We start from the raw sequence: 13,328 nt of genomic DNA on the forward strand, positions 1-13,328 counted from the left end.
GCAACCAAAAGTTATCAATAGCCCATTAAGAAGAAACTAATTGCGACAGCCTCTTTCCATGTATCACTTCAGTAAACAAAGCTGCAAATTAATTTGGTATTAATTGGTATGTGCACTTTGGAACAACAGTAAGGTATTAACCGCCTTCTTCCTCTCGAATGTTTTCCACGGGAGCGCATCGCTGACGAACTCCCGACTCCGGAGCGGCTGCCAAGAGGCAGCGTCAGGCCGCTGGCACCGGCTGCCCCCGCGCACAGCCCGCACAAACGCTTCCCTGGGCAGCGCAAACAAGAGACGCCTGATTGCACACCGGGAACACGGAGAGTTTTACAGATCAAGTGGTCAAAGCAGCAAGGTCAGCCGAGTCCCTTTCTTCAGCAGGATTAAAGGTGATCTCCTCTCTTCCTCCGATGCTTTCTGTAATCCCGTCTACAAAGCCTTTCCCGCTTGCCGCTGGCTTAAGCCTGAACGTTGCTATTCTGCTACAGAAAGCAGGGCACAGGCAGGAGAGATGGCAATCGCTGCCTCTGACGGCAGGAGGGATGCGGGGAGGCAGAGTACGTGTGTTTGGGAGGAGGAAGGAAAGCGGGGAAGAAGACCGGCCGCTGCAGACCGGCAGAAAGGCTGGAACCAGCCTTGCCCTGCAAGGGGAAGCTGCTGTCGCGGCGAGGACGGAGACAGCATCCCCGCCTGAACCAAGGGGCTGGGGACAAGTCACCCTGCCTGCACCGCCACAGGGTGAGGCTACCCTGACCCGAGAATGCAGTAGAGAGATGAGGAGAATGGCTGTAACGAGCAGGGTGAGGTTCAGGGTCACTGTCCCGTCCCGAGGAACGGCAGCCAGGCAGCAGCCTGTGGAGAGGGCTCAGAAACTACATGGGAGACACGGGTGTGAAAATTGCAGCGCAGCCCTGGGATACAGAAATGGGATTATAGCCCGAGACAGCCACAAGAACCCTTTCCTCTCTCCTCAGAGCACTGCAAGAAGAGCAGAGCATTGCTCCGGCCGGGGAACCGCACCAGTTCAGAGCACTGCATCTCCAAGAAAGCGTGGACAAAAAGGGGACAGTCTGGATTGTAAAGAAACTGAGAACTGTGCTGTGAAGAAACTTGAAAAAAACCCCAATAATGAAACCATCTCAGCCCAAAAAAGAGAAGGGAGGATGCGGTGTCCGCAAGTATGTTATAGGCTGCTGGAGGAGGAGCAAAACTTTCCCCCTGTGTCCGCAGCGGACAGGACGGGGCAGAGAGCTACAGGCTGAAACTGCAGCAGGAAAGCTTCAAGCCGGACTTGGTAAAAACTTCCCGGCACGTAGGAGCACGAGACACCAGAAGCCACGGGAAGAGGCAGCATCTCCATCGCACGCTCAGGACTGGGTGGGACAGCCATCGTCATGATGCGCCTCGGGACAGGTGCCCATGGGGGACGATCCCCTCCAGCCCTCCTTGTCCGGGACCCTCCGCTTCCGCCTGCGCGTCGCGGAGCGTTTGAGCAGCTCGGGGAAGAGCAGGATGAGAGAGACTCTCCCAGGGTTTCTGCCCCGGCTAGCAGTAAAGTATACAGCAAAATGGGAGTACGGCAGCTGGAGGCAATGCCTGGACGTCCTCTTTTTCCAGCAAAGGCCAGGAAAACGCTCTCGTGCTAACAGGAAAATAAGGCTATGCCGAAGCGCCTAGGAGGAGAGAGACTCAAATGAGCCTTGGTTTCACCAGCAGGCTCAGCCTCATCAGCATTGCTTTGGGTGCCTCACCACGCAAAGGACCTTGCTCCCAAAGGGCTCCCCCAAATCACACCCGACCCCCCCTTTATTCCCTTGGGAAGAGCAGTCCTCCTTACCAGCCCTGGCTCACCCAAGCCCTGCGCAAGATGTAGGTGCATCCCTCTCCGGCATGAAACCCGCAAACACGGCGCGGCCCCAGCTCACCGATGGCGGACGCAGCAGCCCTGGGGAGCATCAGTGCCGGGAACGACGGCCCCTGCGCCCCGGAAGGGAGGGCTGCAGGGGAAAGCACCCGCCCCAGGCCTGCAGAGGGGAGGACCGTCTCACCCACCGCGCACCCAGGCGCTCCCACGTCGCTGCCTGTGCCTCCGTCCCCCTCTGACCTCCAGGCTGACTCCAGCTGCTTGGCTTCGCTCCCGGGACGGGGATCTGCTACAGCCAAAACACATCCCCGGTGGGAGCACACCCCACCCACCAAATGCTTGGAAGCAGCTGTGGGGATTTTGTATCGCTTCTTTGCCAGCACCTGCAGACACCCATTGCTTCCCTCCGCTCCATCGGGCTGCCGAGAGGACTCTCGCTCAACCCACCCCAGCGCGGTGGGGTCCCACCCTCTCCTTCCCAAGAGGAAATGGTTTAAATATAATTAACACAGTACAAACACCCTGGGGCTGAGAAGGACCCCTGCGACAGCTTCCACATCTCCCCGGGCAGACGCAGTTTTGATACAAGCTGCAGTTATGCGACTACCATGCCCTTCTCGGGCCGGCCGTGAGGACCGCTGGTCCTGCTCCACGGGCGGCCCCGGCTACGCGAGGCTGCCCCGGCCGCGGCTGCTGCGTGCTGCTCCAACGCCGCTCTGCAGGCAAGCTAGCAATTTCCTTCTGGGCTTTCCTGCAGTGCTCGTCACTTTGATATTCAAGTGCTCTGCAAATATTAACTAGTTTACTTTAACAGCACCCCCAGACAAGAAAGAGGAGGTGTAACCAGCCCAGAGTTTCATAGGGAATTTGAAGCATGGAGGCATCATGGTCAAAGGGATTTGTTGTTTCTGGGAGCGCAGCTGGAGATGCCCCAGCTTTTGAAGGCAGGGTGCAGGCTATAGCACGCCGAGCATCCAAAGCTAACTCTCACTAATGCCTTCCAGCTGCAGACGAGGTTTTTCAGCACTCAGCCCCAGCAGACCCCACCTGTGCACCGAAGGAAACAGGAGCTGCCGGCAAAACCGCACCTGAGCGCAGAAGGCAGCTACGAGAGGGGTAACTCCGCTTCCCCCTCTCTGCGAGCTGAGCTGTGTTTGCATGCTCGCTGTCACCCGGGCTTCACCCAAAAGCACCTCCGCTCCCGTGCACAGAGCAGCCAGCAGGTCCTCCCTTCCTGAGCCAGCCCAGCAGCCTGCGTCTCTTCCCAGTTGCTCCCAGTCATGCCACCCTCTCCTTCAGACCCTACAGACCCCCGGGAACCATCCCCGCATCCTCCATCATTCGGGACTAAACTCTCCGAAACAATTCAGCCTCAACAAAGCCTCCCGCCAGCCCCTCGGCGTCAGTGCTGCTCCCCACCACACGCTCATCTCTGCTCCCAGAGCAGCCCCGGGGAAAGGGCACCGGAGCAATCCCATGCACGCCGTCGCTCGAGCCGGGAGCTTCCCAGCGCACCTTCCCATCGCCCCCCGTCCCCCGATTGCCCTCACCAACCTCCACTTGCTGGCAGATCTGTATCAGCTTGGCCATCTGGTTTTCCAGTTCACTGTTGCGTTTAACCAGGTTGGTGAGATTCGTCTCCAGGGTTTGCTGCGAGACCAGAAATGGGAGAGGAGAAAGAGAAAAAAACCAGAAAGATCAGTAAAGCCGGAGGACCGTCCCCAGTCCCCCTTTAGCAACCGAGACCATGTGCCACCCAACACGCTGCCAGCGGGAGCAACAACTTGAATAGCTCTGGGCAAAGGCTCTTGGGTTTCTTGGCAGCTCCTGCCCACGCTGGCGGGCTGTGCGAGTGCTCGGCCCAAGACGGGGGAGCCACCGAGCTCGGCACCGCGGTGGCCCCGAGGAGGTCACCGGCCGCAGGGGACAGCCTGGGTGTCTGCCCTTTGCTGCTCCTTTCTGGGGACGGTTTGAGAAGCCGGGGTGGGTTGTGTTCCTGCAGCAAAGCCGAGTTTCTCCTGAGTTCCCTGGAAAACTTTATGGGCAGCCAGAAAAACATCAGGAGTATCGAAGTTTCTCAAAAATGTTCTCGCTGCTGCTGAACCCTCTGACAAGGCGGGAGAGACTAAATGTGCCGCTCCCCGCGTTTCTACCAGGAAAGAAGCCAGCACGGCTATTTTCATCATCAGTTTTGTTTTGCACGTGGTAAGGAAGGCAAACAAGAGCCTGCTGAACCATCGAAGCGGGATTTCTCCCCTTTGCAGAGCATCTCCGCTGGAGCAACACAGGCACAGGCCGGGAGAGCAACGTGGCAGCTCCGGACCGAGCCAGGGGACAGCTCGCCCCGCACGGGCAGCCAGCGACCGGCAGCCTCTGCCAAGCAGCGGGGGCGAAACCCTCCCCGGCGCCTGCCAGGCCGCCCACCGCTGCCAAAACCCGCGAGCTCGGCCGTTCCCTCCCACCACGTCCCACCTTTTTGTAAGAGTATAAAGAGCTATTCTGCTTCCATAGCCAGTCAGGAAGCCTGCCCGCTCCGAACGAATCGCTGCTATTTTCCACCCCTGCTCTCCCCTCCTCATCCTCTCTCGGTACCGGGGATAAACGGCCGCCGGGAGAAGGTTGTGGTCCCCGCCCCAAGCTGCCTGCGTCTCCCGTCCCGGCGTCCTGGCCACGCTGCCTTTCGCTCGTGGGAGCGGGTCGCTGCCGGCGGATCGCAGCCCAAGCGGCGCGGGGATGCCCGGGGAGCGCAGGCTGCTTTGGTGCCCGCGGGCTGCAACATTCACGGAGCAGAACGCGATTCAGCGGAGCACGGAGAAAGAGCCCGTTTGAAAAGATTTTGATATCTGTGGACACACAGTGGACTCATAATTTTTTGGATATCAATAATTTAAGTGACACCGCATTTCCATTAAAATACACCGCTCCACTAAGAGGAAATGTTTTATAACAAAGTGCTCACTACCTGTTGCAACGTTTGTCGGGAAAATGATATCCTATTAATATTTTAAACTTCAGGGCTGGAAAAGGATCCCTGCAGTGTTTTATTCATCCTCGGCTAGAAACTGCAGTCAGAGGCTTTCGTCAAGACTCCAGCAGACCCATAAACACGGCCTTTCTCTGCATGCACAGATAATTTGGGGGCCAGATAGCCAAGAGAACTCGAACCATAGTCACGAAGCACAGGGAAAGCATTCATTCCTGCAAAACCACTGGCTCCTAAAATACTCCGAGCTCGTTTGCAATCCTGCAAATTGCTAGCCAACGGCGGGTGAAGCAGAACACAGAAACAGGCTTGAAAAATGAAATAAAACCCAGGGTGCCTTCATTAAGTGGAAAGCGCTTTGCACAACAACGCTGTATTGATAATGAAAAAGCCAGCTGCTAACAGTGCCTGCCACCCTCCTTCCTTATAGCTCAATATTATTAAACATAATTTGACTAAAGCATTGAACATTTAACTTGCTAATTATCTTCCTCATCACCAACTCGGCTGCACTGAAGTCGCAGCTTTGAAATTGCAGCCGATCTGCTTTAATGTTGCAGGGCTGTTGATGGAGGGCAGGGAGGGGAGGGAGGGAGGTGAGCTCGAGATGCACTCTTTGAAGCGCACGAGTCCAAAACACATATGCAGCATCCCCGGTTTTCCAGGGGACAGCATCACTCCTCCCCATCCACACACACGCACAAAGCCTGCCCCTGAGCACTCGTCCCTCCGTTAAGCGTACGCTGACGCTGCGGCGATGCTGAAGCTCGTATTAATGACGGCTCGAACAGCAAGCACCCTCTCTTGCTGCTCCCTGTCTCGCAGGGCTTCCTTACGAGGCGCCTCGGACTGCTGCAAACCCTTGCGCGGCACGTGAAAACGCAGATGGAACCATTTCCTTCTGTTTGATTTGCTGAAACAAACAAAATACACTAGAAGCTTTGATTACACCAGCTGGTTATTTTGTAGGCGTATATAAATTACAGCAATTACAGGGGTTGTTTTTTAATTGCATTATAACATGCTCATAATTTCCTCAAACATTCACCTTCTGGCCTGAAATACAGAATAGTTGATTTCTCTACAGTTGGGAAGAGAAGTGAGAAAAAGAGATAAAAAGGAAACACCACCACGTCCTTGAGCCAAAGTCATCGGTGCTCAGCGAGACGAAGGGGCCAGGGCGCCCAGGTGACGGAATCCCCTTCGCCCGGGGAGGAAGAGCGCACAGACCGGTCACCGTGGGGGAGCAGCCGAGCCCTTCCCAGCCTGAGCTGGCTGCGGCCGTGCAGCTCGCAAAACGCCCCGCCAGCACCAAACCCGCGCCGGCAGCTTTGACACAGCAGCCCGGCGGCTGCACCCCATTTACCTGCAGGCGACCAGATGCAAAATAAATATATTTGGCACCCAACCGAAGGAGCTGAATAACACGGCACCAATGCGCAAGCACCGATGTTCATATTTTATTTAGTTACGTGTGCGATGAGCAACGACTTCTCGATTTTCCTTTCTCTCCAAATATCAAACGAGCAGTTGAACTAAACATGGATTTCTCTGTTCCTGTTTGAAGCTAGCATCAGGGTTGGGGGTTCAAGACAACTTTAGGAATTATAAATACGAGGCTTCCTCCTGGTCCGCTGTGCTTTGTCAAACACGGCCCTGCCCGCAGCCGGCAGGAGCGCACCCTGCGCTCCCTGTGCTGCTGGGAGCCGCGCTCCATGGCAGGTCCCCAGCCCGCCCACCAGTCTGGAAGCTGGGCCGCACTGGGAAACACGGTCGGCTCCGTGGCTTTAACCAGCTGGGAGGCGGGAGCAGAGCAGCCTTTGAGCCCCAAGCAGGCCGGCAGGGGAAGGGGTCCCCGCCGAGCCGCTCGGCAGCATCGCGCAGACCTGGTCTCGCCGGAGCCGCCGGGCGACGGGGGGCCCGGTTCCCGCAGGCTTTGAGCCACGCGAGCCTCGGGTCTCCTCCACCAGTGGGAACCCCTGGGCGCGGGACAGGAGAATCCGGAGTGCCCTGTAGCTGGGGAGAGCCTTAGGCGCGGGAGTGCAAAGGCCGTCGGTGGCAGGGGGGCTCTTGCTGCTGCTGGTCTGTGCTGGTGTTCGCTTGCAACCAGCCCCGTGCCGCTCCGATGGGCGAGAGGGCTCACCCCGGCGAGACGGCACGGGAGGGCGTCATTGGGCTCCGCCTTATTACAGGACCAGCTTTCTACATTTATCTTCATGCAAAGGCAGCCAAAACTGGAGAGTGTTTGCTTTCAGTGACTTATTTAGGGCTTTTCCCGTTGCCCTTGTTCATTTATAATTGCTTTCAATGAAGGACGCAGGTCCCTGCCCTGCTCCCTCCACGTACTACAAACACGAACCATGTGGGCATCCCTAAACACGCGTGCACGCACCGTACACACGCACAAAAGTCAAAGCAGCTGCGAAATGCCTCCCCGCACGCCCGCTGGCCGGCCCCGACCTCCGGGGCTGCAAAGCGGCAGGAAAACGGGTCCGTGGATACCTACCCCCATTCACCCGCTTCACCGGACCGACGCAGGGGAAGGGCACCTGCGGCAGCTGGGTGGGATTTCTGCCGGGCTGAGGACGCACGGCCAAGCCCTCGGTGGCTGAGGATGGGCTGTCAGGTCTCCTGGCACGAGGAGGGATTGCTGCTGGGTGTCCTCTGCCCAATTTGGAGCAGCACAGGAAAGCCAGATGCCACCAGTACATTGCCCAGGGTATCCAGAGTCTGCCACGATCGCTCCTGCGGGAGCTGGTCAGATTTTCAAACCAAAATCAAAGTTCTTGATGGCATCCTGCAGCTGCAACGCCGCTGGAGCCACGGAAAACCCACACCCGTGTCCCTGCTCCCGGCCAAAACGCTGCTTTGTGCTGAGCTTCTGCCCCAGGTGCTGAGCTCTGCCCCACGGGGATGAGGGGCACCCACGCGGCTCCTCTCGGGATCGCCAGCGCAGCTTCTCCTCGGAAGCGGCAGCGGCCTGGGTCAGCTGCAGCCAGCTCCCACCAGGGTCGGTCCCGACCCCGTTTGCCTCCCTCCGAGGTGCGTTTTGGGGAGGGAGGGTGACGGGGTGGTTGCGCAGCATCCTCCCAGCGCCACTAACGACGGCCACCTCCACGCTGCCAAACCCAAAACCTGGGCATTGGCGAGCACAGCACAGACCAGGTTCTTCTCCGTGGCCGCGGCAGGTCCAGAGCCCCGGCACCGCTCCTGTGCCGGCGGATGCTCCCGCTCCCACCTCTGCTCCCCGCCGGGCAGTGAGAGGACTGAGCACGGGGCCCGCCCGCTATTTACCACCGTCAACCCTGGTAGCGACACATCCCTCTGAGATGATGTTTATAACCAACTCCCAGCCCCCAGCAAAAAAAAAAAAAAAAAAAAATCAGGAGAAAAATATGATAAGTGAGTCAGCTGCCTGCCTTTGCTAAAAGAACTTCCCCAGACAATAGGACAAGTGACAGAAAGACACGACTGAGCTGCCGAGCGGCTCCCGCGCAGCTCCCGCCTTGTGACACTAATGCATTTTAAGTCGCTTTGGAGCAAAACATACTGAGTAAAAGCTGAAATAAACTGCCAGCTTTCAGCTCCTGGTATCGCCCTAACCGGCAGAGCTGGCCTAGAAAATCAAGCGATTTGTTACGGCGAGGTCCTGACGGTGTTTCTAATTGTGCTGGAGAGAGTCTAGAGCAGGAGCCCTGAGCCAGGCAGAGGCTCTGGTAGCCACCCCGCCAGCCCGCCACCGGCACGGGGGACAGGGACCGAGGGAAGCACTCGGCCAACAGACGAGGGTGCACCCGAGGGCGCAACTCTGCGCTGCAAAGACAGCTCGCAACATCCCCCTCCCCGTCCCCTGCCCACTCAGAGCAATTAGGAGCGGCTCTGAATCTGTTTATCAGGTTTAAACCCTGACGGTTTATCGGGTTTAAACCCTGACCGGCTCTTTCTACGCTCACCTTCGTGCTGGCTTGGGAAGCGGCCCCCGAGGAAAGCTCCCCCGTGGGGAGCGGGGCTGGGGGCGCAGGGGACACGGTGCCGGGTGTGCCACGGCACAGGGCTCCCCGCCACATCCACCCGAGCAGCATCACAAGGCCTGCGGTGGGTGGGAGTCGCCCGTGCTGCCCCGGCATGCGGCGCTCAAGCGATGTCCCCGGTCCCCAGCCTGGAGTCCTGGGGGGTCCCCAGCCCATCTTCTTCACCCCACGCACAGCAAGCACAGAGTTATCTCAACCCAGCAAGACCCGGGGCTGGATCCCGCTCTCAGTGGGGCAAATCCACCGTTTCAGTGGCCGCGCTCCAATGTGCAATGAGATGAAGGCGAGGAAGGAATGAGGCCGGAGCCGGCGGGGAAGCTTTGCGGGGCTGAGCAGGGACACGGGTGCAGAGGGAGGGCAGGCAGGATCAGAAATAAGCGCTCCTCCCCGCAGCATTTCACCGTGGACTGCGTTAGCACATGCTGTATCTAGCGTCTCCTCGGGAATTTAAATTTAGGAGAGAAAAATAAAAGAAGAAAAAACCCCAAGTAAACAGGGCTAACTGAATGGAAGATTTGCAGCTGTTTGTTGTGCCACTGCGTAATTAGCACATATTGGATTTGCGTCTTACCAGCTCTTCTTGAGCATCTTCTTTTGGGCTGAGCTAACCCGCACTGCTTCAACTCGTCTGATTATGGAGAGCAAACCCCTCTCTGTCTCGCCTCGTGAGAGATAACAAAACACCCTGGGTTTGTAAGGCAATCCCTCCCCGCGCCGGCCGGGCTTTGCGCGTACCCCCACGTGCCCCCGTGGGACACCATTACAGGCACGGCAGGTTCCCAGCAGCTCTGGAGCTTAATTACTGGATGGTCCCAAAACCAGCCTAAAGAGCAGACGAACCTGTGCGGAAATCTGCTTAACCACCGAAGCAGCCACGCGTTATTTACTCCTCCTTCCCGCGGCAGCCCCGCCGAAGGGCTCGCGCGTGGCTTCTTCCCTTCATCCTTCGGCGCATCCGCGGGGCTCCTGATCCCTCCATCGCCGCAAAGGACGAGGAAACGACACGCTGCCCTGGAGACCGTGAGGGTTTGAGCTCGGCTTCTTTCCCCACCGGGTTTCCAAAGCCCCTGACCAGGCACCGCCGAGCGTAGCCGGCCCCGCAGCCCTGCGTGGCGGGCCGGGAGGCAGCGCCTGGCCCTTGCGGGCAGCCGTATCGTGCATTGGTTTCTTTTCGTTTCTAGCAGTATCTAACGAGCACTGCTTTCGCCACTGGCTTGTGACATCCAGAGCTTCTTGCCACAGAGGATGCAAGTCCGTTGCCGAAGGAGGGACAGGGAATTGCCACTCCGACGCTTGCTGGAGAAAGCGCCCAGTGGGCAATCCAATGTCCTCATGTCTCCGAAAGAGGAGACGTCCCAGCTAGCTGTGAGCTGAATACAACCCGTCGGAGCGGGCAGCCGGAGGGCGACCCTCCGCCCGCTCACACGGGGGCTGCCCAGGCCGTGCCACGGGGATCGCCCGGGGCACGCGGGGGCAGGAGCCCGCGCTGGCAGGGACCTCCCCGGGATGCTCCTGCCCCTATCTCGAGCCCTCGTTTCCTCAAGAAAGGCTGCCGGGGCTTCTCTTGCCGGGCTCCCTCTGAACGAGAAATGCATTTCCTCCGAGGGGAGGCAGCCAGGCCTCTCCAAACCCATCACCTAAGGAGACAGTAAGGTTTCTTTACCCTTCATATAATTGCTGCGGTTTTTACTGCTCTGGACGTCGGTGCTGCAGGTGATTTTCTCAGCAGCTCCCCCAGGGCCTGGCTACACATCAAGGTAAAAATCTTCATTAGAGCCCCAATTCCCTTACCCCATTGGTAAGAAGAGAAGTGCTCCTTGCCCAACACACGCACGCAGGCACATGATCACGTGCCTGAGGGAGCTTACGAGCAGCAACATCAAAAGGTCGGCTGATTCCGAGACCCGCAGCCCCCCTGAACCCGCCCTGAGCCACACGCCAGCAGCCAGAGGGGTGGGAAGGGTCTGCAGCCGGGAGGAAGGTGCTGAGCAGAGCAAGCGGGTGCCCCCGGGCAGGGAGGAGAGTTTTCCACCCACAGATGTGCTTACCCGAAAAGCAACACGTTTCCGACACGTCGTCATTCCCTAATAGAAAGGATACAGGAAAAATATCTGTCGTGACTGACAAAACTCTTCCGCGCAGCACCCAGCGCGCGGCTGCAAGGAGCCCTCGGCTTACAGGAGACAAGCAACCTCCAGGGCTCGTCTGGCCTGGACCAGAGCCGGCGTCTCCCCGCGGCGGGTGCAAGGCCGCAGAGACCTCGGGCCGGTGACCCCAAAGCACCGCAGCCGCAATAGCTGCTGATGCTTCCCAGCCCGCCGTCGCCCCATGCCCTGCCTTGCAGAGGGGCGGGAGACAAGGGCAGGCGCTGGCGCGGTCCACGTGCCCCGGGGTCCCTCCCTGCCTCCCCACCACAAGCCATCTACACCCCTGCGGGTCTCTCGCTGATGTGAGCCGCTGCCTGGACGGGAAACGAAGGGTCCTTTAGCGCGTGTACAGCCGCCCGAGTCACAGAGCGACTACGAAGCACGAACAGCAAATTGCTTCGTTAGGGTGAGACATTTGACGCCAAAAAGCGACGGAGTTAATAATGAAGACGACGGCAGCAGCCGTTCCTCCTCTTGGATATGCCAAGGGACTGGAGGAAAGCAAGAGGACGGCCAGGGCTTCTCCCCGCGCTCCGCCCAGGTGCTCCTGCTGCCCTGTCAGTAGCCCATGGCCACTAACGACACAGCAGCCATTAGGGACTCCTAGGTAGGGGAGTGGGTAAGCCTCCTTTGCAGCAGCAAAGACATGGTAACGAGAATGGCTTGTTTATCCTTCTCAGGAAATTCCTCTCCTCCCACGGCTTCAGATGAGCTCTGGCTTTTGGCAGGATGGGAGGGAGGATGGAACCGTACCGGCATCGCTCGCCAGGTGAGTTAGAGCAAGCCTGTTCAATTTACACAGACGTGGTTCACGACCGCTGAGGCAGCTGGAAAACCCTGCAGTCAGAGTGAAGAGGCACTTAAAATGAAAGGACATGCCATATTTTTGCTCGCCCAGGTTCGTAGCGCTGTCAGCTTTGTGCGAGGATGCTCGTTGGTGCCGCTGAAGCAGCCCCGGTGCCACGACAGCTTCACACCTCGCAGGGAAAGCCACGTCCTGCAGCCACTGCCCCGTGAAGCCGCCGGGAAACCTCACCTCTTCCAAGATTTATAACAACACCCGCTTCTGCAAGTGCATCCCCTCCTCCTGGCGAACCCACGCTGCGCTGGAGAGAGGCCCAGGGCTGGCCGCGGGGCCGCTGCTACGAAAGGCACCTTTGGTTTTTCGGGGGGACGCCAGCGACAGCCAGCGCTTGCCCTGGATGCTGGCTGTGCTGCCAAGGGGCGCGTGCTCGTGCTGAAAGACCTTTCATGAACCAAAGGAACGCCTGTTGTTTCCCTGCCTGTCGTTACATCGAACCCTGCAGCCTGGCAGGGCTACAGCACCCACGTTCACCATGCCAGCGAGGTGACCCCGGGCTGTGGACCCCTGCGTGGGGTAACGCAGCGAGCACAACCCTGGCTCCTGCGTCTTCCCCTCAGGACCTGGCCTCGGGACACCGTAACGAGGTGCAGAGGAGACACGCTTGGGATGCAAACACACGAGTGAGCTCCCCTCATCTTGGCCCGTCGCCCCGGCAAGGCACCGACCGTACGCCCTCCCCGCCGACGTCCCCCCAGCGCGTGGGACACATCCATCGGCAGGGTCACAGCTACCTGTCACAGCTCTCGGGGCTGGAAGCTCCTGGAAGAGAGACCTTAACGCCGCCGTGACCCAGGATGTTGCACTACAACGGTTTGCAGGCCCCAAAGCACCTCCTGGACCTTTCCCCCAAGGTGCAGCAGCTCTGTCAGGGCCCCTCTCCTCCCTCTGCCAGTGACGGTCCTCGTCCCCCGAGGAGGACAGCACCCCTCACGAACGCCCAGCTGCGTGACTGCGCCTGCACGCCGTTCCGGAGCCCGCCACGCTCCTCCTAGAGCTCGGCCCTCGGAACGTGGCAACCGGCCAGACCTCTGCGTGGCCGTACTGCCGCCAGGTCTGGACCGCTCCCAGCATCGCTCCGTCCCTGCGGCTCGCCCTCGTACCACGGGCACACGACTGAAGCGCATCCTCAACTACGGCAGAGATTCCAGCTTCCACCAACACACGCATATGCGCCCAGAGCTTTTCTCTTCTTAAGGTGCATCTGGTTTCTCAGCCAAAGAAACGAGAGCAAAAAAATGGCCGTGGGTGAAACTCGCTGCCTGTCAATGGGAGCAACCCAGGGTCAGGCTCGCCTCCTCCCAGAAACTCGCTCTTTGGCCTCGTTTCCCCAGGAACACGACAAAATGTTTCTGCTCCTCCAGAACGGCAACCTGAGGAACGGGGTGGGAGAGCGCGCTAATTCTCCTATAAATCAAAGCTGTCCCGCACAGTTCCAAGG

At 58.8% G+C, this 13,328-nt stretch overlaps 1 protein-coding gene across 2 annotated transcripts in view; it reads right to left on the reverse strand.

The window, feature by feature from the left end:
- Window positions 1-13,328, reverse strand: part of MID2 (midline 2) — a 116,001-nt gene that overhangs the window by 35,048 nt on the left and 67,625 nt on the right. For both annotated transcript variants that reach the window (XM_075512788.1, XM_075512789.1), the window contains exon 3: window positions 3,419-3,514. In XM_075512788.1, the coding sequence (XP_075368903.1) occupies window positions 3,419-3,514 (96 nt within the window). The remainder of the gene's footprint in view (window positions 1-3,418; window positions 3,515-13,328) is intronic.

This window comes from Mycteria americana, chromosome 10, assembly GCF_035582795.1.
Source record: "Mycteria americana isolate JAX WOST 10 ecotype Jacksonville Zoo and Gardens chromosome 10, USCA_MyAme_1.0, whole genome shotgun sequence".
Classification (NCBI taxonomy): Eukaryota; Metazoa; Chordata; class Aves; order Ciconiiformes; family Ciconiidae; genus Mycteria; species Mycteria americana.